At 40.0% G+C, this 24386-nt stretch overlaps 1 protein-coding gene across 3 annotated transcripts in view; it reads left to right on the plus strand.

Moving 5' to 3' along the window:
* The window catches only part of LOC120020293 (myosin light chain kinase 2, skeletal/cardiac muscle-like), a 34354-nt gene extending 16308 nt beyond the window's left edge, over positions 1 to 18046 (plus strand). For all 3 annotated transcript variants that reach the window (XM_038963855.1, XM_038963856.1, XM_038963854.1), the window contains 14 exons: positions 271 to 429; positions 613 to 694; positions 1179 to 1770; positions 1994 to 2322; positions 2872 to 2977; positions 4110 to 4203; positions 4499 to 4608; positions 8332 to 8473; positions 8619 to 8689; positions 8826 to 8954; positions 9143 to 9295; positions 12527 to 12605; positions 15640 to 15697; positions 16006 to 18046. In XM_038963855.1, the coding sequence (XP_038819783.1) occupies positions 310 to 429; positions 613 to 694; positions 1179 to 1770; positions 1994 to 2322; positions 2872 to 2977; positions 4110 to 4203; positions 4499 to 4608; positions 8332 to 8473; positions 8619 to 8689; positions 8826 to 8954; positions 9143 to 9295; positions 12527 to 12605; positions 15640 to 15696 (2064 nt within the window). In that variant the 5' untranslated portion in view covers positions 271 to 309 and the 3' untranslated portion in view covers position 15697; positions 16006 to 18046. The remainder of the gene's footprint in view (positions 1 to 270; positions 430 to 612; positions 695 to 1178; positions 1771 to 1993; positions 2323 to 2871; positions 2978 to 4109; positions 4204 to 4498; positions 4609 to 8331; positions 8474 to 8618; positions 8690 to 8825; positions 8955 to 9142; positions 9296 to 12526; positions 12606 to 15639; positions 15698 to 16005) is intronic.
* The last annotated feature ends 6340 nt before the right edge of the window (positions 18047 to 24386 follow it).

Below are 24386 nucleotides of genomic sequence, written 5' to 3' on the forward strand. Positions count from 1 at the left end.
GACTGAAACAAAGTTCGTCTGTATCAGGGTGCTACCCTGAATAAAACAACTGATAAGGCTAGGTTATATGTTTGACGGCCACTTAAATGTAATCCTTCTTTACTCTTTCATGTATTGTTTCCATTTTTCTTGTTCAGTTGTAACTTACCCCCCTCACCACCGCTCACCCTTCCTCCTTACCCTTCCTAACTGTGTCTTTATCCATCTCATGTTGCATGCCATTCACCATGTCCAACTAACATTGCCATGCTGTCTGTCTTCTTAAAACAGAAAACTACCTCTACTAAAGCCACTAAAGGTACTCAAGGGATGATAAACCCTGCATGTGAACGCAAACCCAGCACCCCGGAGACCACTCACAGTAACAAGACAACAAAGCTCCACGGACCAAAGAATTTCCTTGCAAACAGCAAACCCACCGGAAACTTTGTATGTGTTAAATTGCTCAAAGAAAACATGTTTTCATGACGTTTCTGAGCAGTAAATATTGTCATTGTATTCTGGTAGTGGTTTAAGGGAAATATACATACCTGACCTCATTTTAAAGAATGTTGACATGCAGACCAAATGCAGAGCGTGATGATCTTATATCGCCTTCTTCCCTTCCTTTAGCCAAAAGATCACAAGAAGAAGGATGGGAAGGAGAAGTCGGGTCTGAAAGCACAGAAAAAGAAGAAGCCACCAGACACAGCAGGTGCTCACATCACAGCACATTCAAATGTGTCAACAATACATCACAGCCATACACCCCTCACACACACAGTGCCCTTTATTAGTAAAAACAACCTAAATCACACACAGCAGCACTCACAACATGTAACATGTGAGATGTAAACAACACCTGTTCTGAAAGCTTCGAGAGCGGGAGAGGAAAAATCGATACTTTCTTTTTAGCCAAAGGAAAGGGAACTGGCAAGTCACAACACTCTTCCTGTCAGACGTAAACAACAGTATTGTACTAACAAGTATATCATGACACAGAAACATCAAAGAGCTCAAAAGTTCAGACAGAAACATCAGACAACCACTTGCCGTCCTCTTAGGAGGGTACTAGGAGTGTGTTGACATTCTGAGGTATTGTGCAATTGTCTGATTAAAGTTACCAAAGTGACGTTCATGCAGGTGGTTGAATTAATTTGAACTGTATACCCTCTGACGTTCTGTTTGTTCCTCTGCAGATACCATCTCCCTTAGGAAGCAGGTGTTGCTACTAGAGGAGGTTCAGAAGCTCAACAGGGAGAATGCAGAGAGATCATCATCAGGTCACAAGCAGCAGCAGCACCTCACCCCTGATGGCTTCCTGGACCTGGAGGCTGGATCTGGAGGGGCCTCAGAGGGTTCTCTCAGCCCAAACCTGCTGGACTTTATCCTCGAGGGCCCCAAGGCCCCTGTGACTGAAGAGGAGTCATTGTCTGAGGAGGAGGCTGCAGGAGATGGACTAAAAGTGGAAGAGAGGAAGGAGGAGGAGGTTGTAAAAAAGGAGGAGAAGGAAGACCACCTTAATGAATCTAAGGAAGAGGAGAAAAAGGAGGAGAAGGAAGACCACCTTAATGAATCTAAGGAAGAGGAGAAAAAGGAGGAGCTGTTGAAAACCACAGAGAAGCCTGAGGAGGATAGAAGACTAGAGGAAAAAGAGGGGGAGAAGGAGAAAGAGGGGGACACTACACTTTCTAAAGGCCCATCAGAAGCTGTTGATATGTCAGTAAAGGATATCCCTTCTCTCCCAACCTCCCCTGAAGCTCCAGGAGACACCAACTCCATTCCCGAGAAGTACAGTATCTCCTCTACCCTCACTTTCTTCCTATTTCTTTCAATCTATGTATTTCTATCTTTCTCTCTCTTTGTCCCCCTTTCACACTATCTTACTCTACCTTTCTCTCACCCTACTTCAATAGTGCTTTATGTGCTGACCCCTCTCTTCCACGTATACACACATGCGAAACAACATTCCACATTTTCTAAAACATTTCTAAAACATGTCCGTCTGTTCCAGCTGTGAAGACCACAACAAAAGTGCTTCCTCTCTGTCTCTGGAGGCAGCAAAACAGGACCAGATGGAGGAGGGCGGCACCAGCAGTAAGCGTCGGGTGATGGAGGAAGACCTGGGAGTAGAGGACCACAAGAAGAGTCGGGTAGAGGAAGGAGAGGAGGAGGAGAGGGAGGGGGAGAGGAAGGAGGAGGAAGAAGCAGAGAGACCAGAGGATGAGGGAAGGGGCGTCTTCAAGGCATACGGGGTGGATATCCGTGTGGAGCTGAAGAAGAGGCTGGGGAAAGATCAGGCCACAGAAGTCAAGCAGTCTACTGGGGAACCGTTCTTCATTGGTGAGGACCAGCATCTTTATGGGGTACCGTGGCTTTAAGTCTGGTGGAAAGGTGGTAAGTTGGTGGAATCTTATTCATTTGAAATGTGCACACGATTCCATAAATCACATATGGATCTCAGTGGAAGACTGGAATTACGCAAACATATCTTAGGACGCGGGCCTAATATGAAATCCAATAGATTGCTGATATGGTGACAATTATCTCTTTCTGTAGAAAATATTCATAACCTTATTGGATTTGGACAGAAAAGCATGCTCTCTAGGAGTAGCAAAGTACGAGAGAACTGACGTTTGCATAACCAAGCTTGTATCTTCTGTCATGTTTACTACAGGGTGTGAGTAAGCACAGGGTGATAACTTGATTATGACAATCCTGAGGTACCATTACAAGAGCACATGTTAACTGATTAACAATACAGCTTATATTTCCCCTCCATGCTACTGTTTGCCAGGGCTCACTTGATATCAATCTCAATGTGACTTCCCTGGTTAAATGAAGGATAAATAAATAAGAATATATTTGTATGTATTTCATACCTCCCTTTAGACAAAAGTCCTCCTCCACCAGCTCCATTCAACCATCGGATAGTGTCGGCCAAACCCAACCAGATCAACAACTTCTACACCATCAACAGAGTTGAGATTCTAGGAGGGTAAGTGTTCCAATCCTGTTCCTAGCGATACATGAGGACTTGAACCAGGAGGTAAAAATTACTTTTCAACTGTTCATCTTCAAATTCAAGAACAATTGTATCCATATGATATAACACATGGGCGGCAGGTTGCCTAAGGTTTAGAGAGGCGAGCCAGCAACCGGAGCGTTACTAGTATCAAGTCCTAGATGCCATTGTGTCCGTGAGCATGGTACTTAACCCCCCACAACAGCTCCCCGGGCGCCCAGTGTGGTAGCTGCTCAAAACTCTTCAAAAACCTATACGTATGTACTGTATTTCTTTCGGACGGGTTGGGTTAAAAGCAGAAGTACATTTAATTAGTTCCTTGTGTGCGATTGACAAAAACAGTGATCTTATCTCTTATTTATTCCTGCAATGTTTCAACTAGTAATGTAAAATAATGTCTGCTTAGGGTTATCGTTCCTCAGGGAGCATAGGCTATCAACGACTACTCTCCGTCGCACTCTGTTCTGCATCATACTGAGTTATTATAAATTAGTCAATTCTCCAATGGGTCTTTTGGAACTGTACCCACGGGGAAAAAAAGTATCTAACCTAGATCAAAGACCGAGAGAGAAGAAGAGAGAGGTCCTCGACAAGTTGAGTTGTGTAACTCTCCTCTCTTCTCCTCTCCCCTGGTTCATAGCTTCAAAGTTATTTTTACTCGAAGCCTTCAGGGTATGTGAAACCATACCTCCTCTGCCAGCTGGCAGCTAATCGCTAATCCAAATCTTCAAAGAGAGGCCTCTTACTCTCATCTATTGAAATAAAGAAGAAATCAATACAAGATACAATACCTTCACAAAATGATATTACTTTCCTGTATTGGAAGAGATCTGATTCTGTATTTGAGGACATACTGATACAATAGTTCTGATAGTTCAAGTTCTGACCGTGAGATCCCAATCAATTCAGGGGATGTAATATCTTGATGTGTAACATTCTAGGATTTGTGACTTACAGGTGATAGTTTTGGTAAGTCTTTCTGACCCCTGTCGAGGGAGTATGGTTGCGTTGAAACGTTCCCATTATAAATGATAAAATGACACAGACAGGTGTAACTCAGAAACTTTGAACTGAAGACACCTTACTTATCTTTGCTCTCTCTTAGGGGTCGTTTTGGCCAGGTGCACAAATGCATGGAAAACTCCTCAGGTCTCACCCTAGCTTCCAAAATCATCAAAGCCCGGAGTCCGAAAGAAAAGGTACAAAGTCAAAACATTTTTTTACATGATTTGCATGCATGTAAAAACCTCTACACATCCTTGTAGCTTCCTTGAAAACGACTTTTTGAATGCGGACCTACTTTGCTTTCTATTCAAAATATGAAAGTAGACATCAGAACATAATGCTCTAAGGCCATTTCAGTCTACGTGGATGGGGAATATATTTCTTCAGATGTTTTTAATTTGACCCAGAAAAGAGACATACATTGCCTGCTAGCTGTGAGTGAACATCTGACACTTCTCATTGTGTGGTTGGTGTGTGTTTGGCATGCAGGAGATGGTCAAGAATGAGATCACGGTCATGAACCAGTTGGACCATGCCAACCTGATCCAGCTCTACGCCGCCTACGAGTCCAGGAATGACATCATCCTGGTGCTGGAATAGTACGTTCCCTCCACAGAATGAAATGGAACATTATCAGCATTATATTGAATCTCTATGGTTTTCTACCTTGCTGTATGTTCCTTCTCATACTGTTTTCTCAATCTTTAAAGGACCAGTGCAGTCAAAAATTTGCTTTTTTCTGTGTTTTATATACATTTAAACACTATGAGGTTTGAATAACACTGTGAAATTGTGAAAATGATAATGCCCTTTTAGTGTAAGAGCTGTTTGAAAAGGCCACCTGAAATTTCAGCCTGTTTTTGTGGGATGGAGTTTTGGACTGCCTGGTGACATCACCAGGTGGTAAATTTGATTGATTGATAGATATTATTTGCCAGTTAAGTAAACACACACAATAGATACATTTTTTCAAAGTGACAGGGATATCACAAAAAATGTCTGACTTATTTCCATTGTAATCCCTAAATTCCATGGTGCAAAAGCATTACAACATTAGGCTACATAGATACAGATACATTACATAAATACAGACATATTACATACAGACATGAGAAAAATATATATTGCTCGATCATTAGCCAGCTTTTGACATTCTTTTTAAATGAGATTGTGGTCGGCATGGATTTGAGTTGCTGTGGTAGTTCGTTCCACTCAACAGCAACGGTATATAAAAAGGTGTTCTTACCAAATAGACTCTTGAATTTAAAACAGGCAATATCAGGCTCTGGTGTTGTATTGGTGGACAACTCTAATGTAAGTGAATGATTTGATAGGTACCTAGAGGCTGAGTCAGTAATGATTCTATGGACCAGACCAAGTTGAATTAATATGACCCTTTTCTCTAGCTGATTAAAATGCTTGACCTCCAGATGAGTAGGTTTTAAGTAAAAACCTCACCAGTTTGTTTTGGCTGGTCTGTCTTTATTCTTTAGATGTTTAGGGATTGCTGGTGAACCATGATGTGTACGCAGAATCAAAGTGACACTGAACTAGCTCGTCGTCTTTAGGGTGTCACATCAATATATTTTGGCCTATTGCACAAATCTCATTCCGACAGAACTGTTTTTATTAGGTTAATGTTAAAAAAAATGTAAGTCATGTTTAAAAAAAAATCTTAGCGGTAGATCTCGACTTGTATTTTTGGCTGTGAAAGTGATCTTGACAAAACGTTGGTGACCACTGCACTAGAAAGTTTTCCGTTAACATCCACCATTTTGTCTCTACCTGATAAATAGGATCTAACCTAGTCAATGGCCCTGCTGTTAAAACCAAAAGCATGATACTATGATCAACCTTGTGAAATGCCATCTGCAGATCCAGCATTACCGTTCCACAGAAATGTCCTGATAAATTCAGTTGAAAACAATAGACTTGTCAGTGGAGTGGGACTTTCATAAACCAGACTGTAATTTGTATAAAATATTATTATTGATAGTATATTCATCTGTTAATAAATTACTTTTTCCAGCACTTTTGACACCACACTCAAAATAGATACAGGTCTATAGTTCCCATGTGTGTTTTGCTGCCCTTCTTGTGGATAGGATCACTCTATTACGTTTCCTATGCATGGAAACTCTTCCCTGCTCAATAGAGATGTTGATTAAATGGGTGACAAAGGGGGCAATAAATTCAGCACCATATCTTAAAAACCTGTCAGGGATATTGTCGAGGCCTGTAGCTTTAGAGCAGTTTAGTTCAAACAGTCTCTTGACAACTCAAGCCTGAGACACTGCTGTAAAGGAAAATGCATCAGCTTGTACAATCATCTTGGAGTAACGGCCTGGGACCTGACCCTCCCCATACACTCCAGTACAACCAGGTATCCTCTAAATTAAATCTGAGGCAACTGTTGTGAAAAAGTTATTGAGATTTTTAGCTGCCACTTCCTTGTCAAACGTAATTTGTCCTTTGACCTCAAGACCCAAGCTTTTGCAATTTGTTTCTGTTTATCACTATATGCCAACTGATTTAGGGAATGCCACAACTTCCTAGGATTATTCCTTTTCTCACAAATGTTGCATTTAAAATATGATTTTTTTGGCATCTTCAATCATCTGACTATCTTTGTTCCTTAGGGTTCTGTGTCTAGGGAAAGCATCATCTTCTTTGCTTCTGTCATATTCTCAAAATGTGGTATTCCTTGATTTAATGGCCTCAAGGATTTCTTGATTCATCCAGGGTTCAGTTCTTTGTTTAATTCTTACAGTTTTCCATGGAGCCACTTTATCCACAATGCTTAAGAAACAGTTGAAACAGTCCCATGCTTTATCCATATCTAGACATATAAGTACCGGGTCCCAATTGACTTTACTCAAGTGATCAATAAATGCATCTTTGTTAAAATGTTTCAGAGATCTAACAGTTATTGTGTTGTGAAAGTTAAACAGTTAGTTTTCATTTTTTCCCTCACCACTCCGAGAAAGTCGAAGCAAAATTCTTGCTTGAGAAATTGCTCTTTGCCAAGAAGCATTTTTTTATTACAACAATCACAGTAAGTTTACCCAGTTTGATAGTGACCCTGTAATGTACATTCATTGTACCCTTAGTTATAGGTACATAATTGTACCCTTCAGTGTTGGCTCGCTCGCCAATAAACAGCTCTTTTTGATTGCATCTTTTTGGTGAATGTCGGGAACCGAATTGCATCGGTGAAATAGACCTTTATTTGGTTCCCTGATTTGCGTACTGCGACTACTGCTTTTTGAGCTCAAACAACGAATATCTGCAGATAATTTACAAGATAATTATCTGTAGATGGTGAATCTTCACTGCAGAAACCAAAAATAGTGGGGAGAGTCCGTCATTCTGGTCCACACCAGAAGTGAGTAAAAATGAATAAAAGCGCATTTAACAATCTAACAGAATGGTGGACTACTTTTTGGGCTTTACATAAGAGATAAAAAAAAGTGCATGGTTGTAGGTAGATTTTTAAGCATTTTGAACGAAGAGCCGTTTGGGAGACAAATCAGCTTCTCTTTTATGTGAACGGAGCATAATGAACCGGCTCATGGAAAGACTCAGAATGCCCATCACATTAACCCTTTCAGTTCATACCTTAAAAGAGACATAAGATACACATTTTTATTTTTAGAGTACCACCACAGCGACAAAGCTGTTTGTTTCTTTTAAGTGGAAAAAAATGTACCTCTTCTCTATACCAAGTCCCTCATGTGTACACGCCTCTCCGCCATCCCACTTCTGACACCAGTGTATCAAATTCAAAGGGCAGCGCCGCCCGGGACTGGGTCAAGCCAACACATTAACCATTTTTCCAAGAGGTCCAAGAGGATTACCTCTTGACAAGGTCACACAGTGTTGTGTTCAGGTTTCTATAATATTGATTACAGCTCTTTATGGTGAAATGATCTTATGTAAGCCTTAATAAAGACTTTAGAACATGCAGCAGACATGCTCAAACTTTAACTAATATAATCATAGGCCATAACCATAGGTACAACACTTCCACTCACGGGTGGGCAAAAATAACTAACTGAAAGCCATGCCTCCAGTAAGCTATGCCTCCAGTGATTGTACCTTTTTATATAAAAAATATTGGATACAATAATGTACCATTAAACTAGATTATCTGCACATGTACCCTAAAAGGTACTGAACAGCACCATGTGAGATCATATGTGTACCTCTGAAGGTACATTATGCGTATTTTGATATTTTTGTACCCCAGAGAATAATACTGTACCCTAACCATACCCTTTTTTCTGAGAGTGTACAATGGGTTTTTGTGTGTGTGATCGCAGTGTGGATGGTGGGGAGCTCTTTGACCGGATCATCGACGAGAACTACACTCTGATGGAGCTGGACACGGTCATGTTCATCAGGCAGATCTGTGAGGGCCTGCAGCACATGCACAAGATGTACATCCTCCATCTGGACCTCAAGGTAAACAACCACACTGTATTTGACAGGGGCAGTGATGTTATTGAGAGCATGGCAATACACAGATTGTGCACAACAGATAACCACTTGTCTACCTGTGTCTGATATCTTTTCACCTTGAAGCGTTTCCCTTTTTGTTGTCTTTCAGCCGGAGAATATTCTATGTGTGAGCAGAGTCACAAATAAAATCAAGATCATTGACTTTGGACTTGCCAGAAAGTAGGTTTCAACTTCACATTGATCTTTGTTTCATTCATATAATTTTAGATGATATGATGTATCACTGCATGCAGTATTATAATATTGTATTTCTATTGATAGATTCCTATTCAAAATGAACATGTATTCCTCCCAGATACAAGCCCAGAGAGAAGTTGCGAGTGAATTTCGGCACCCCAGAGTTCCTGGCCCCAGAAGTTGTCAACTATGACTTTGTGTCATTCAACACCGACATGTGGAGTCTGGGAGTCATTACATATATGCTGTAAGCACACACAGACACAGACACAGACACAGACACAGACACAGACACAGACACAGACACAGACACACACACACACACACACACACACACACACACACACACACACACACACACACACACACACACACACACACACACACACACACACACACACACACACACTGAAGGCTCTTCCTCTTCTTCTACAGTCTCAGCGGTCTGTGTCCTTTCCTGGGTGACAATAACCCTGAGACTCTGAACAACATCCTTGACTGCCAGTGGAACTTTGACGAGGAAGAATTTACAGACATCTCAGAGGAAGCCAAAGACTTCATCTCTAAACTACTCATCGTCAATAAAAGGTATCATACATCCAGGGGTGAAAGTAGATTGAATTTCTTCCCGGTACGGGACCTCCTATATGTGCACGTGCATGCACCCAAAACATTTATGGGCCTAGAGTGGCTCTGGACGTTCTGCTGCACCGAGACAAAAAATTGCCACAACCCCTCCTATCCCCGCATTAACTAGAATACTGTACAGCAGGGGTTGGCAATAGGTTTGGCCTTGGGCTAATTTTCTTCTCAGCTAATAGTCGGTAGAACAGAACATAATAGCAGGCCAATTCATAGGCCTATGCAAACAAATTAAACAAAATATTTAACACATCTGGTTAGTATATATATATAATCAGTTCAATGTCAATAACGTATCCTAATATTTTCACTCTGATTAGACTTATAAAATCACCAATGTCTCTATTAAATTCGTTTTATATTTATTTGTGCGTTGAATGGAGGAAAATCAGCTTGCAATCAAGAGAAAAAGTCTCAAGAAAGGTGGATAATAAATAGAAGTTTCAGGTAAGAATGGACAGCGAAATAGGCATTCTTACCATATTTCTCCATTGTCAAACCAGAGTGTCTTGTTGGCAACAAAACGGTTGATTTTTGCAAATAGTTAAATATTAGACATCCATATGCATCTAAGAATGCACTTGCAAAAGTTACCTTTCCACCCAGACAGAGACTCAACCGAGGCAGTAAATCTAAAGCTTCAACTGCTGGCTACTCATCCGTTGCAAACTTCTTCGGGATCAGTGTCCCTTCCACGGGAAGGTTGAGCTAATGTAGGCTAATGCAATTAGCATGAGGTTGTAAGTAACAAGAACATTTCCCAGGACATAGACATATCTGATATTGGCAGAAAGCTTAAATTATTATTAATTGAACTGCACTGTCCAATTTACAGTAACTATTACAGTGAAAGAATACCATGCTATTGTTTGAGGAGAGTGTACAATTTTGAACATGAAAATATATTAATAAACAAATTAGGCACATTTGGGCAGTCTTGAAACAATGTTTTTAATCGAAATGCAATGGTTCATTGGATCAGTCTAAAACGTTGCACATACACTGCTGCCATCTAGTGGACAAAATATAAATTGCACCTGGGCTGGAATAATACATTTAGGCCTTTCTCTTGCATTTCAAAGATGATGGTACAAAAAAATACAAACGAACGGTTGGTTTTTCCTTTGTATTATCTTTTACCAGATCTATTGTGTTATATTCTCCTACATTCCTTTCACATTTCCACAAACTTCAAAGTGTTTCCTTTCAAATGGTACCAAGAATATGCATATCCTTGCTTCAGGGCCTGAGCTACAGGCAGTTAGATTTGGGTATGTTTTTTTGGCGAAAATTTAAAAAAAGGGGAGGATCCTTTTAACCCAACAACAGAAGCGCTTCCCTAAAGCTGCCTGGGTTTAAACATCTCTTTTCCGACAGTGAAAGGCTCAAATAATAGGGACAGAATAGCAGAGTAAATGTTTTGTCTCCTCGAATATTGAATGCCACAGCTCAGCTTCAGAATGTCATCACAGTCACGTCTTTTGTGGGCATTTTAAAGCTTGTTTCTAGAATAAGGCATCATGGAGTTGTTATGGAATGCTTTATATTATCTAGATCCTTTTATTTATTTATTTCAAAATTTAAAGCTAACAATAGGTATCCTTTTTAACCTTTTTTTTAACAAAGGGTATGGCATACAGTGCCTTGGAAAAGTATTCACCCCCCTTGGCGTTTTTCCTATTTTGTTGCATTAAAACCTGTAATTTAAATGGATTTTTATTTGGATTTCATGTAATGGACATACACAAAATAGTCAAAATTGTTGAAGTGAAATGAAAAAGATTACTTGTTTAAAAAATGTCAAACGGAAAAGTGGTGCGTGTATATGTATTCACCACCTTTGCTATGAAGCCCCTAAATAAGATCTGGTGCAACCAAATACCTTCAGAAGTCACATAATTAGTTAGATTGCACACAGGGGGACTTTATTTTAGGGGGACTTTATTTTTCACATGATCTGTTACGGTATGTGATCTCAGTAAATATACACATGTTCTGAAAGGCCCCAGAGTCTGCAACACCACCAAGCAAGCGGCACCATGAAGACCAAGGAGCTCTCCAAACAGGTCAGGGACAAAGTTGTGGAGAAGTACAGATCAGGGTTGGGTTATAAAAAAGTATCCAAAACTTTGAACATCCCACAGAGCAACATTAAATCCATTTAAAAAAAAATATTTTTTATAGGAAAATAGACTCTAGCAAAGCCCTATTGTTGTTAGTGAAGTCGAATTAAATGAAGACAATTGTTGAAATTATTTACTTTCATCTCCGTTTGCTGTCCACCTCTGTTTGGTTATGTCGCAGCCAATCCAAAACTGATGTCTGCTGACTTGCCTTTTTCTTTGACTTCCTCATTAATGAGTTTATGATTTAAAAAGTGTCTGTCTCATGACATTGCTATACATTTGGTCTCCAGTCTATGAGCTACAGAAAAACCACATAGGCTACTACTCTTTCCACCGTATGCTACATAATTTATGTTAAATGAATCTGATGGAGCGTTGGTAGAGCACCGCAGCGGTGCGTCTCTCTAACAGCACCCTGGAGAGGCGCGCTGGGCATGGACAAAGTGGACACTGATTATCAAGGGGCGGCATCAGCGCTCACCTAAATAGCCCTCATGCCACTGGGTGAGAGAAGTTATCATTGTTTTTAGACAGAATAATGTGAGGTGTTATGTGTTGTTGGAGGTGCGTCTTGGTCAGTTTAGCTCGGAAAAGGTCTCCCTCGTCAAACTGCCACTCTAGGAGGCTGCCTAATCCTACCTAATGGGCGGGCCGGCCGTGTGGACCTAATCATAGAATAAAATGTAGAATCCCTATAAATTCTATAGCATCTCTATGGTCCCAATTATAAAGATTTTTCATTTAACTTTGAAAAACGTATTAGCTTGTATTGTGGCATAAACCCAACCAGTCATGATGTTTTCATCTGCTTGTCAAACAATCACTTCAAAGGGCTTACAGTATTTATTTTGCCAGGACGCCGTACCGGGCCACCTTACTTTCTCCCCTGCATACATCCGCCTTATTCCAGAATATATTGCTTAACATATAAAGTATATTTTGCAATATATTAAAATCTATCTATAAGGGGAATGTCTGCCAAGAGACAGAGCTTTACATCTGTTTATACATTTATCTCACTGTTTGTGTTTGTTTGTGTGTTATTGTGCAGTTGGAGGATAGGTGCCTCTGAAGCATTGAGGCATCCATGGCTCTCTGATCCAGTCCTCCATCACCGACTTCATGAAAAGGTACAGGACACCTACTCACTCCTTATAGAGAACAATAGTATTGACCTTTTATTTCTGCACTGTCTCTATGCACCCTTACAGGGCCCTACACACTCACTCCATCATCTGATCACTTGTACATAATATGCACATACATTTATACTGACTCTACACACACGCACACCCACTCACTTACAGTGCATTCGGAAAGTGTTCAGAACCCTTGACACATTTTGTTAGGTTACAGCCTTATTCTAAAATTGATAACATTATTTTTCCACCTCATCAATCTATAAAACAATACCCTATAATGACAAAGCAAAAGCAGGTTTTTAGATATTTTTGCTAATTTATTACAAATAAAAATGAAAATATGATATTTACGTAAGTATTCAGACCCTTTACCTTGTTGAAGCACCTTTGGCAGAGATTACAGCCTCAAGTATTCTTGAGTATGACGCTACAAGCTTGGCACACCTGAATTTATGGGGCGGCAGGCAGCCTAGTGGTTAGAGCGTTGGACTAGTAACCAAAAGGTTGCACGTTTGAATCCCAGTGCTGACAAGGTAAAAATCTGTCATTCTGCCCCTGAACAAAGCAGTTAACCCACTGTTCCTAGGCCGTCATTGAAAATAAGAATTTGTTCTTAACTGACTTGCCTAGTTAAATAAAGGTAAAAAAATAAACATTTGTGGAGTTCTCCCATTCTTCTCTGCAGATCCTCTCAAGCTCTGTCAGGTTGGATGGGGAGTGTTGCTGCACAGCTATTTTCAGGTCTCTCCAGAGATGTTAGATCGGGTTCAAGTACGGGTTCTGGCTGGGCCACTCAAGGACATTCAAAGCCACTCCTGCATTGTCCTGGCTGTGTGCTTAGGGTTGTTGTCCTGTTGGAAGGTGAACCTTCACCCCAGTCTGAGATCCTAAGCGCTCTGGAGCAGATTTTCATCAATGATCTCTCCATTCATCTTTCCCTCGATCCTCCCAGTCCCTCCCACACCCCCACAGATTGATGCTGCCACCACGATGCTTCACCGTAGGGATGGTTCCTGGTTTCTTCCAGACGTGACGTTTGGCATTCAGTCCAAAGAGTTGAATCTTGATTTCATCTGACCAGAGAATTCTGTTTCTCATGGTCTGGGAGTCTTCAGGTGCCTTTTGGCAAACTCCAAGGGGACTGTCATGTGCCTTTTACTGAGGACTGGCTTCTGCCTTGCCACTCTACCGTAAAGGCCTGATTGGTGGAGTGCTGCAGAGATGGTTGTCCATCTGGAAGGTTCTCCCATCTCCACAGAGGAACTCTAGAGCTCTGTCAGTGACCATCGGGTTCTAGGTCACCTCCCTGACCAAGGCCCTTCTCCCCCGATTGTTCAGTTTGGCCTGGCCAGCCAGCTCTAGGAAGACTCTTGGTGGTTCCAAACTTCTTTCATTTAAGAATGATGGATTCCACTGTGTTCTTGGGACCTTCAATGCTGCAGACATTGTTTGGTACCCTTCCCCAGATCTGTACCTCGACACAACCCTGTCTCGGAGCGCTAGGACCAAGTCAAGGGGTCTGTATACTTTCCGAAGGCACTGTACAAGCTGCTTCTACTCTGTTTATCTTTTATCCTGTTGCCTAGTCCTTACCCCTATATATATCTACCTCCATCACTCCAGTATCCCTGCACATTGTAAATATGGTATTGGAGCTGTCCCTGTATATCAGGGGTTGGCAACCTTTTTTGTTTGGAGTGCCGATTTACTATTTATCTTACCATTTCTAGCGATCTGCATGCCAGTAAGGATTTTCATATGTGCATTACAACTAATTGTGTCTATTGAATATCTATCAAAGTAAGAATTCCATAGCTCGCTAAACAGAGGAGCTTTCCATTAGCACCGCAGGCTTGATCTTGGAACACAGATTCTCTTAGTGAATTATATAGTGACATTTAACCACGGGGTGGCCAATCTTATCTTCAGTCAGCTTTCCCAATCCTTTGTTTCCCCACCATAGCGGGGTGTAATAGTGAATATGTTTTTGATATCGACACCTCTCTCCTCAAAATGATCTGTGAAGGCTTTTGCTACGTCTTCCACCTTTAGTAGTACCATGCATGGGTTATAGACAAAGCAGCTCCTCACGTACCGGCTCTGAGTCACAGTATCTTGCAACAACTGCCAGACGTGGAATGTCATTCACATCCAAACTCTCATCAAGAGCCACACAGCTGCATCTTTTGACGCTACAGTTTGCTGCTCCTATACATTTTTAACCATCTCGGTAACGTGCCTTTCAACAGTTCTGGCAGACACAGGCATGTATTTTATCTTTGAGATGACTGTGTCTTTTGATTCCTTCAGCTTTGTCCTCCTCATCCTTAAAGTTTTTCTCATGTCTCGTTCCAAAAATGATGCCGCACACTTGATGTCCGACAAACAACAGTTTTACAACAAAGAGAGCAAATAGACCGGTGCATCAGTAAAACTAATCATTATTCATTTGTCCGAGGCAATTAATGAGTGGACATCTGCCTTGTTTTTCTTTTGCTGATAACATGTGAAAATGAATCTCTCATCTTCAGTGCTGCCTTGGTTTTGAATTTTGCGGGAGAGGTGAGGTGGGTTGTCTTGCACTGAACTAATAATATGAATCTCCTGCAAAATTATGAAAGCCCATTGGCTAATCAGGATTGACATAACTTGGAAACTACGACATTGCAGTGAATACCAACGCAATTTTGAAATCAATGTATCGAAGGCTGGCACACTTGCCTTAGGTTGCCGGCCCCTGCTGTATATAGTATGCATATTTTTTTCTAGTATTGCATTGTTATTGATTATTGCATTGTTGGGTTTTTGAGTTTGCAAGAAAGGCATTTCACCGTAACTTGTGCATGTGACATTAACACTTGAAACAGCTTACTACCTGAGAGAATACCGCTATATTATCAAGTGGTGTAGTTCCTATTTTTAAAACAGGCACTGATTGGTTTGCTGAGGTTAGGAAGTGTTTTTGTTTCTTATTGTTATCGATGATTGACTTAACGTAGTGTTTTGCCTCTGTGTTTTATAGAAGAACATGTGTAACCGCTCACGGCGTTCTTCATGCATACCCATTACAGATAGTTGAGGTAAGTCTCTAAACCTTCCTCATCACAAATTGTATCTACTTCCTACTGCATATTTTTCTACATTTGTGTAAACACTCTACACAGTTTAATGGAATATTTTCCCCAAAATGCACATGTTACGTCTCAAGTCAGGATTCAGCTCTCAATCTCAACAATAAAGTCATGTCCTCCTAGAAACCACCAGGGGGAAGCATTTTCTCAATATTTGTGCATAAAGGCAGTAAGAAATTCAGATTAGAGTGTTATAGCCCAAAAAGGTTGACATTGCTGAAACTTAACTGTTTCCCATCCCATTATGTTTTGAGCAGCATGATGACTAGACGGCGCCAGCTGTGGCCACCTGGACCAAGCCTGCTGTATACCTGCATATTTACCAGCGCTTACCTGTCTAAACACCTGTAGAACTACAGCTGTAGAATGACTGGAGCTTACCTGTCTGTACACCTATAGAACTACAACCTGTAAAACTACAACCTGTAGAATTACTGGAGCTTACCTGTCTGTACACCTATAGAACTACCGTAGCTGTGTTATGAATGGACGATACATGTTACCTGAACTGTTAGCTCACTAGATATGCTGTTTTGTTGTTTTTAGCACGTATGTCCAAGGATAGGTTAAAAATTAGACAAAAAGAAGGAATTGGTTTTAGTGGAAACATTAACTGACAGTCGTACTGTACTTTTTTGAATGGGTTGTCATGTACTGTAAAAGTGCTATTTCAGTGTGATGCCAAAGCTTAGAAGACTGGAGGCTGTAGTGAAAGATAGTATACTAGGTACAGCATGTGAATTTCATCTGCAATGCATGTATGACATAACACCAAACTCTAACCTAGTATCTTGTAAATACTTTGGGGGTTTGATTTTGTCAGACAAACTAGATTCCAGATAAAACTATGTTTACTTTTAGCCAAAGTTTGTTTGTTTCCCTGTCGTACAGTTTTACTGTTCTCTTCCCTCATGTGTGAATCCATCTTGATTTGCTGTACTTCCATATCAGTTATCCACATTGCATCTCAATGTTTATGCTGGGATGCTGCTCTCCATTTCATTTAATCTTCTGCTAACGTGAAAGAGTTCCATGTTGAGTACTGTACCCCACTTTTCCTCTGACTGTGTGTATTTATCAAACCAAAGGATTTTTCCGTTGAACTTGACTGATAGATAGACAAATGTCACGTGTTTGTTATTTGTTTTGTGCTCTCTTGATATTGGGTGTAAATAGATCAAATATGTAGTTGTTTGCTTAAACCTTTAATGCAGACCTGGAGTACTTAGTATTGAGTCTGGGAAAGTATTGATATACTGTTTTCATTTTGTTGAAATCATTCGATCCATTATAGAATTATAGAATATCAAATCCTGTTGATATTCTATATTGTATTTTAGAAAAATATGTACTTTGCGCAGGAATATTTATTACAAGATGATTGGCCTCCCAGATTTAGGGTCTGCATCTAAGGGTTAAGTTTCAGAGATGACTCATTTTGATTTCACACAAACAGAACAAAAAAGGCCGAAATTCAAGCAAGGATATTAATACATTTAAATCTAAAATAATCGGACAATGTTTGGGACGTTTTATCCATGTTCTAGTATATTTGTAAATCTACAGTATGAAAAGGGTTGAATGGATATTGTCTGGTCAGTTTTCATAAGCTCTAGCACTTTATATTGTTATTTGTTTAAATCAGATGAATTTATCAAAACTAATCCTAGCACTTAAGAGAAAATACCATGTTAGTAGTTATGTTTTTTTGCTTGTAGTCATACCCTGCATTATTTCATTATATTTTGTTAATGTGTGTGTGTATATATATATATATATATATATATAACAGTTTTACTTTATATTCAAATAATTCAAGTCTTATCAGTATTTTCTTTGTTTTCTGTGGGAAAAAAATATTTTGCCTTTGTTACTTTTTATTTAATGAAAGCATGCTTTTTGCTTTCATGTGCTCAGTAAAACCAATTATAGTACATACATGACACATTATACATAATTATTTCAATGTGTAGGGTTGTGCATAAATGTTTCCATTGCTACTATTGTTATTTGTTCAAACTGTTTCTCAATGCTTGTCCACATGTTATCATTTTGTAATTAAAAATTAAACTACTTTATTACCTTCCATGAATGTTGGCTATTGGAAAGTATACTAGCTATTAGAATTAAATATGGCTAGTATTTCATATATTACATTTTTTAAATAATTTCCTCTATGGTGTATCTTAGGTTTACAGTTGTATAAACAGTAAAACTGCTGTCTTTTTAAGTCCGTTGAACATTGATTGTCATTGTTTTGAAGGATAGAGTACAATAAAAAATACAATAATAATCTGATCTCAGCAATGGAGTGAAACTCATTTTGAATTCAATGTTTCTTTTGAAGTTTTGGAGCATTAAAACTGAAATAAATATTACAGCGAAAGAAAAAACACCTTTATTATCATTTAAGTGTTGTAATTTTGTATTTAACCTTTATTTAACTAGGCAAGTCAGTTAAGGACAAATTCTTATTTACAATGACGGCCTACATTATCACAAGTGTCTTTTCATTGAAATTCTCTTTAAAACGTATTCAAATTGTGTTGTATTTCCAACATTAAGTAAGAACAAAACTTTAGTTCTGAGTTTCTGTCAATCACAGTGTTGGTGTTTTGTTGGGTTCCTGACTGTCGCTCCTGTAGCTTCGAGGCTCAACCAATCCCAATGGGTTTCAAATTCCATTGACCACATGTGTCCAGTAGAGGGCAGTAAAACCAGGAAAGAAATCCGTAGCCTACTCAGGATTTCAATGTAGATATACATTGAATGCACAAAACATCAGGAACACCTGCTGTTTCCTTGACAAACTGCCCAGGTGAATCCAGGTGAAAGCTATGATCCCTTGTTGATGTCACTTTTTAAATACACTTCAATCAGTGTAGATAAAGTGGACGAGACAGGGCAAAAGGAGGATGTTTAAGCCTTGAGACAAGGGAGACTTGGAATGTGAATATGTGCCGTTTCAGCGGGTAAAGACAAAAGATTTAGGTGCCTTTTATACGGGGTATGGTAGTAGGAACCAGACACACCGGTTTGAATGTGTCAAGAACTGCAACGCTGCACAGCTTCCCGTGGGTATCAAGAATGGGCCACCAACCAAAGGACATCTAGCCAACTTGACACAACTGTGGGAAGCATTGGAGTCAACACGGGCCAGCATCCCTGTGGAACGCTTTCGGCACCTTGTAGGGTCCATGCCCCCCGACAAATTGAGGCTGTTCTGAGGGCAAAAGTTGGTGCAACGAAATATTAAGATGGTGTTCCTAATGTTTTGTACGCTCAGTGTAGGTCTACTGAGTCATGCTCATCAGGCTCTCCTTTAAACAAAAGCAATGTTCAAAAGTTGCAGGTGGGTCGGGTCGTTCAACCAATTTGGTGTCTTTTGAGCAGTGTAATTTAGTCCACCTAATTTTAACATTCAGTCCTAAAAAAAATCATTAAAAACATGTTATCCCATCTCATTTGGTGAAATAAAAAAATGACTATAGTAAGTACCTAATAAGTGATCAATAAAGTAACAGGGTTGACGATTTGTTCTTAAATCATCCATAAATTCCCTTGTTACAGGGAGAATGGAAGATTGTTGTAAGCAACAGCGAGTGGCAATTGAATGCAAATTAAATTCAAACGTTGCTAGCCTGTCTATCTGTGTAACAGGGTTGATGTTTTCTGCTCGACCCACTCAGTTTTCCACCACAAAACATCAGAAAATGGCCAAAAAGAGTAGAACCAGTTTACCTGGTTTTACTCTATGATTTGACTATTAAATGTTCAATGTTTCTTTAGAATAATTTTAAAAAGGAATCGTTCCACCATATTAAAATGAGAGTTCAGTTCACATATAGGGTTAAACTTAAAATGACGTACAGGCGTAAATGATTCACGAATCACATTACATAACGAATCATCTTCAGAAATGATTCACTAATCACATTACATAACGAATCATCTTCAGAAATGATTCACTAATCACATTAAATAACTAATCATCTTCAGAAATGGCTACAACATAACTAGGGCGTTGATTGTGAAACTTGGATACATTTTGGGATTAAGTGGGTTAAAATCTTCCTAGAAGTGACACAGGGTTGACCGAGGGATTTATTGAATTCTCCATGTGGTCTATATTAAAGGATACTTCATTTAATATAACAGGCTTTTAAAAATGCAATATCGGTGCACAATTTCTACTTAAAATATCAAAGGCAGTCTTTTCATGGAACGACCCAGGTACTTTTAAGACCAGGTCTGATGGTACAGTTTATCTCCTTGGTTTAATGGGTTGTCAATAGCCATTTGCTACAAGTGTTCATGGCATGGCTGTAGTTGCTGTAACATTAGTCAATCTACCTCTTCATTACCAAGTTTTCAAATTTGGTTACAGGTACAGGTAGAACATTCAAAATCATTTTAATTCAGATATATTCATACATTCAGTTATAATATTTGCATTTCATATGACCTACTTCCCTGTACCTGTGGGCTGCCACCTGAAAGAATCATTTTAAAAAACAATCAAAGAAATGCATAGAAAGACAAAGAACAGCATCAACAGAAATATTCTGTATGCAAGGAAAATTAAAAAAGGCTCCCCCTTCCCAACCCATTCCCCCCAACCCCCTCAGTCCCCATGCACACGCCCGCATCCTCCCTCCCCACCCGAAAACCATGTTTCCCACCCCTTCCCACCACGCCTAGCTCCCCTCCTCCTTCATCTTCATCTGCCCTACCCCCCACATCCCGACCCGAGGAAAGCATGGCTCCCACCCCCTCCCTTCCCACCAGGCAACCGAGGTTGCTTATCAGTCCCCCTCCCATCCATCCATACCCTGAGTTTCCCCTTATATTCCCCCTAATCAACCCCCCCCCCCCCACAATGACCTGAGTCTCATTAAATATACAGTATATAATTGGTTTGTATGTTGAGGCTTTAGTTGACATAGTTTTTTTTACAGAGTTAAGTATATTTGTCAGTGCCTCAATTGTTCCTTGACTAGCACCATTCATTCTCGTTGTGGATAATTCTAATGTTATTACTTCTAATAGTAACTGTATCCACTGGTTAAATGGGAGAGAGTGAGGTGGCTGCCGTCTTAGAGCCCCAAAATGTTTTGCAGCAGTGCTGCCTGCCAGCAGTAATCTTCTCTGATTAAATGAGAGATTCAAAGGGCTATTATCATTAAGTAACGTAACGGCTGAGGAGCATTGAATATTTACATTCATTCTCTTTGAAATGAATTTTGTAACTTTGTCCCAAAAGCATTTAACTGCAGGGCACTCCATCATATGAAGGAATGTGCCTACCTGATTTAGGGGACACAATGAGCATTTGGAAGTTGGGGCCAATTTCATTATAAAACGTTTCTTGGGTGTTAGATAAAATCTCTGAACAAATTTGAAATGAATAAATTGATGGTTTGGATCATGGGATCATTCCTGAGTTCTGATTATATGACTAGGATTGCTATTGGGTAACGCTTAATAATAACTTTCATGAATAAGCATTCACAAATTATTTTTTAAATATGAATAGGTATTTAATTATTTGAAAACATGTTTAAGAATGTATAATGAATGGCCCAATGACAGTTATTGTAAAGTATAACTCATTGTTGTTTTGATGCCATTTTGTTGACTTCTCTTAGGTTTGGAAGTGATAGCTACACACAGAGAATGCAACCACAGCCTGGTCTTATAGACTAGACTTAACATAATACATGTAGATACGGGACACTCTAATTAGTATGATATATTACATTTGTTACGGTTACATTAGGCAGATGGTTACTTAAAGCAAAAACGTAAGTAGGATGGGTGGGTGTATAACGAGAACATCTAGCAACCCAAAGGATGCGAGTTCGACTCTCATCACGGACAACTTTAGAATTTAGTTAATTAGCAATTTTTCTACTTAAAATATCAAAGGCACTCTTTTACTTGCTACTACTTAGCATGTTAGCTAACCCTTCCCCTGACCCTAATCTTAACCCTTTAACCTAACTTCTAATCTTAATCTTAACCCTAACCTTAACCCCTAACTCCTAGCCTAGCTAACGTTAGCCAGCTAGCTAATTCGTAACATATCATATGAAATGGGTGATGGACATCCACAAATGAATACCTACTGTACAATACGAAACGCAATATATCATACTAGATGGAGTGACTCTGATTTACGTACAGAATAATACGAATTGCTCTGAGACCAGGTTGGCCACCATGGTCAAACCATGTCCTCCTGAACTCTCAACCTAACCTTAGGCCTAGTAATGCTTTGGCCAAGAAAATCAAGGGTCATGGCCCTTTATAGATGAATGATATTGGATGGTGTGGATTAGCCTAACACCTTTGCCCCATAATACCCTAGGGCAGACCCCAGTAAGTGAAGTCCATCTATGGTCTCTCACATTAGAAGCTTAGGCGAAAGCAATCCTTGAGTGAGATCTGTTTCGATTTAGGGTTGGAATGAAAACAGCCTTGTTGTTTGTGATGAGTTGAGTTTTCAGGCTTTACAAGGTTGTATTTGAGGGGGTGAAAAAGTGTCAGAAGGACTAACGCACCCACAGACAGACAACATACACATACATCTCTATTACGTAAATGGATTTGATCAATTAAATATAACTATTGTTAGAATCCACTGATGTGAGCAAAATGTTCCTTGGCTTGGCAGTTCAACCTCTTGTTAACCCTGCTGCCTCTGACGCAATCTTGCCTCAAGCTATTTCTGTTCTAACTTTTATTTACCTCGGCCAGGAGTCACCACACATGCACGCACACGCACGCACGCACGCACGCACGCACGCACGCACGCACGCACGCACGCACGCACGCACACACACACACACACACACACACACACACACACACACACACACACACACACACACACACACACACACACACCCGTGGAATCAGATGAAAGCACAGAAGATTCCAGAAGCCTAATTAAAAGCAACTGAGGGAGCCAGTGTGTGGGATACAGTTTGTTCACCTGAAAAAATAAACAGAGGACTACAGTGTGTGGGGTGGGGTGCTGGTGCTGCTGGTGGATGGGGTTTAGCTGAGCTATGTTGGGAAAAAGTGGGAATCAGGGATTTTTAACAGGGGCCAGAGGAAGGGCTGAGAAACACAGAATGAACAGAAAGAGAGGGAAAGAGTGTATGTGTATGTGTATGTGTACAGTATGTGTACAGTATGTGTACAGTATGTGTACAGTGCCCTGAAAAGTGTTTGCCCCCTTTCTAATTTTCTCTACTTTTGCATATTTACTGACTGTTATCAGACCTTCAACCAAAACCTAAGGGAAACTTAGTGAACAAATAACACAACAATTACATACTTATTTAATTTATTTCATAAACAAATGTATGCAACACCTGTGTGAAAAAGTCACTAATGTTTCTCTCTCCTGGGCCATCCTCCTAATTCAATCATCTTTCTCATGACATCATCAGGACCGACGGTGAAAAAGTAATTACGCCCTTTGACTCAATAACTGGTTGAGCCACCTTTAATGATTCCAACCCAAACGCTTCCTACAGTTGTTGATCGGTCTCTCATGTCGCTGTAGAGGAATTTTCGGTAACTCTTCCTTGCAAAACTGCTGCAACTCAGCGACATTTGTGGGTTTTCAAGCAAGAACTTCTCGTTTCAAGTCCTGCCACAACATCTTAATTGGGATTAGGTCTATACTTTGACTAGGCCATTCCAAAATGTCAAATTTGTTGCTTTTTAGCCATTTTCATGCATCATTGTCTTGACCCAGCTGCGCTTCAGCTCCCAATTGAGATGTTGTGGAAGGACTTAAAATGAGCAGTTCATGCATGAAAACCCCAAAATGTCGCTGTGATAAAGCAGTTCTGCATGCAAGAGTGGGCCAAAATTCCTCCACAGTGACGTGAGAGACTGATCAACCGGAAGCATTTGGTTGCAGTCATTGCAGCTGAAGGTGGCACAACCAGGTACTGAGTGTAAGGGGGCAATTGCTTTTTCACACAGTGGAATTGGGTGTTGCATAACTTTGTTAATTAAATAAAATACGTATCAATTTTATATTTTTGTTAACTTTGTCATTTGTGAACTCAGGTTCCCTTTATCTAATATTAGGTTTTGGTTGAAGATCTGATAACATTCAGTATCAAAATATGCAAAAATAGAGAAAATCAGAAAGGGGGCAAATACTTTTTCACGGCACTGTATGCGCGTTTGTGTCTGTGTGAGTGTATGTGTGTGAAAGCACCTGGTAAGCAATTTGTGTTGTTAATTTCCACTTATTATGATGTTTTATTTCCAGTGAGCTCTAGCCTTTCAAATATGTATGGTCATGTTTTTACTGTCATTTACTGTCACACACACACACAATTTGTCAGAAAGAGAAGAAATAGGAAAACCAAGTGTGTGTGTGTGTGTGTGTGTGTGTGTGTGTGTGTGTGTGCATGTGCGCATTAGAGGTCAAAGGGTCAAAGGGGTTCTTTAGGGTATCTCAGATCTCCCGTCCTGATCGCTGCTATCTAATCTAATCCACACAACCACCTCCTTATCCCCCTTCTGCTATCTCTCTCTCCATTTTCCCACCATCAGGATTTCAATTGAGCTTATAACAACCATGCCTGTGTTGGGCTGGACTTGGCAC

Source organism: Salvelinus namaycush, chromosome 25 (assembly GCF_016432855.1).
Source record: "Salvelinus namaycush isolate Seneca chromosome 25, SaNama_1.0, whole genome shotgun sequence".
Lineage (NCBI taxonomy): Eukaryota > Metazoa > Chordata > Actinopteri > Salmoniformes > Salmonidae > Salvelinus > Salvelinus namaycush.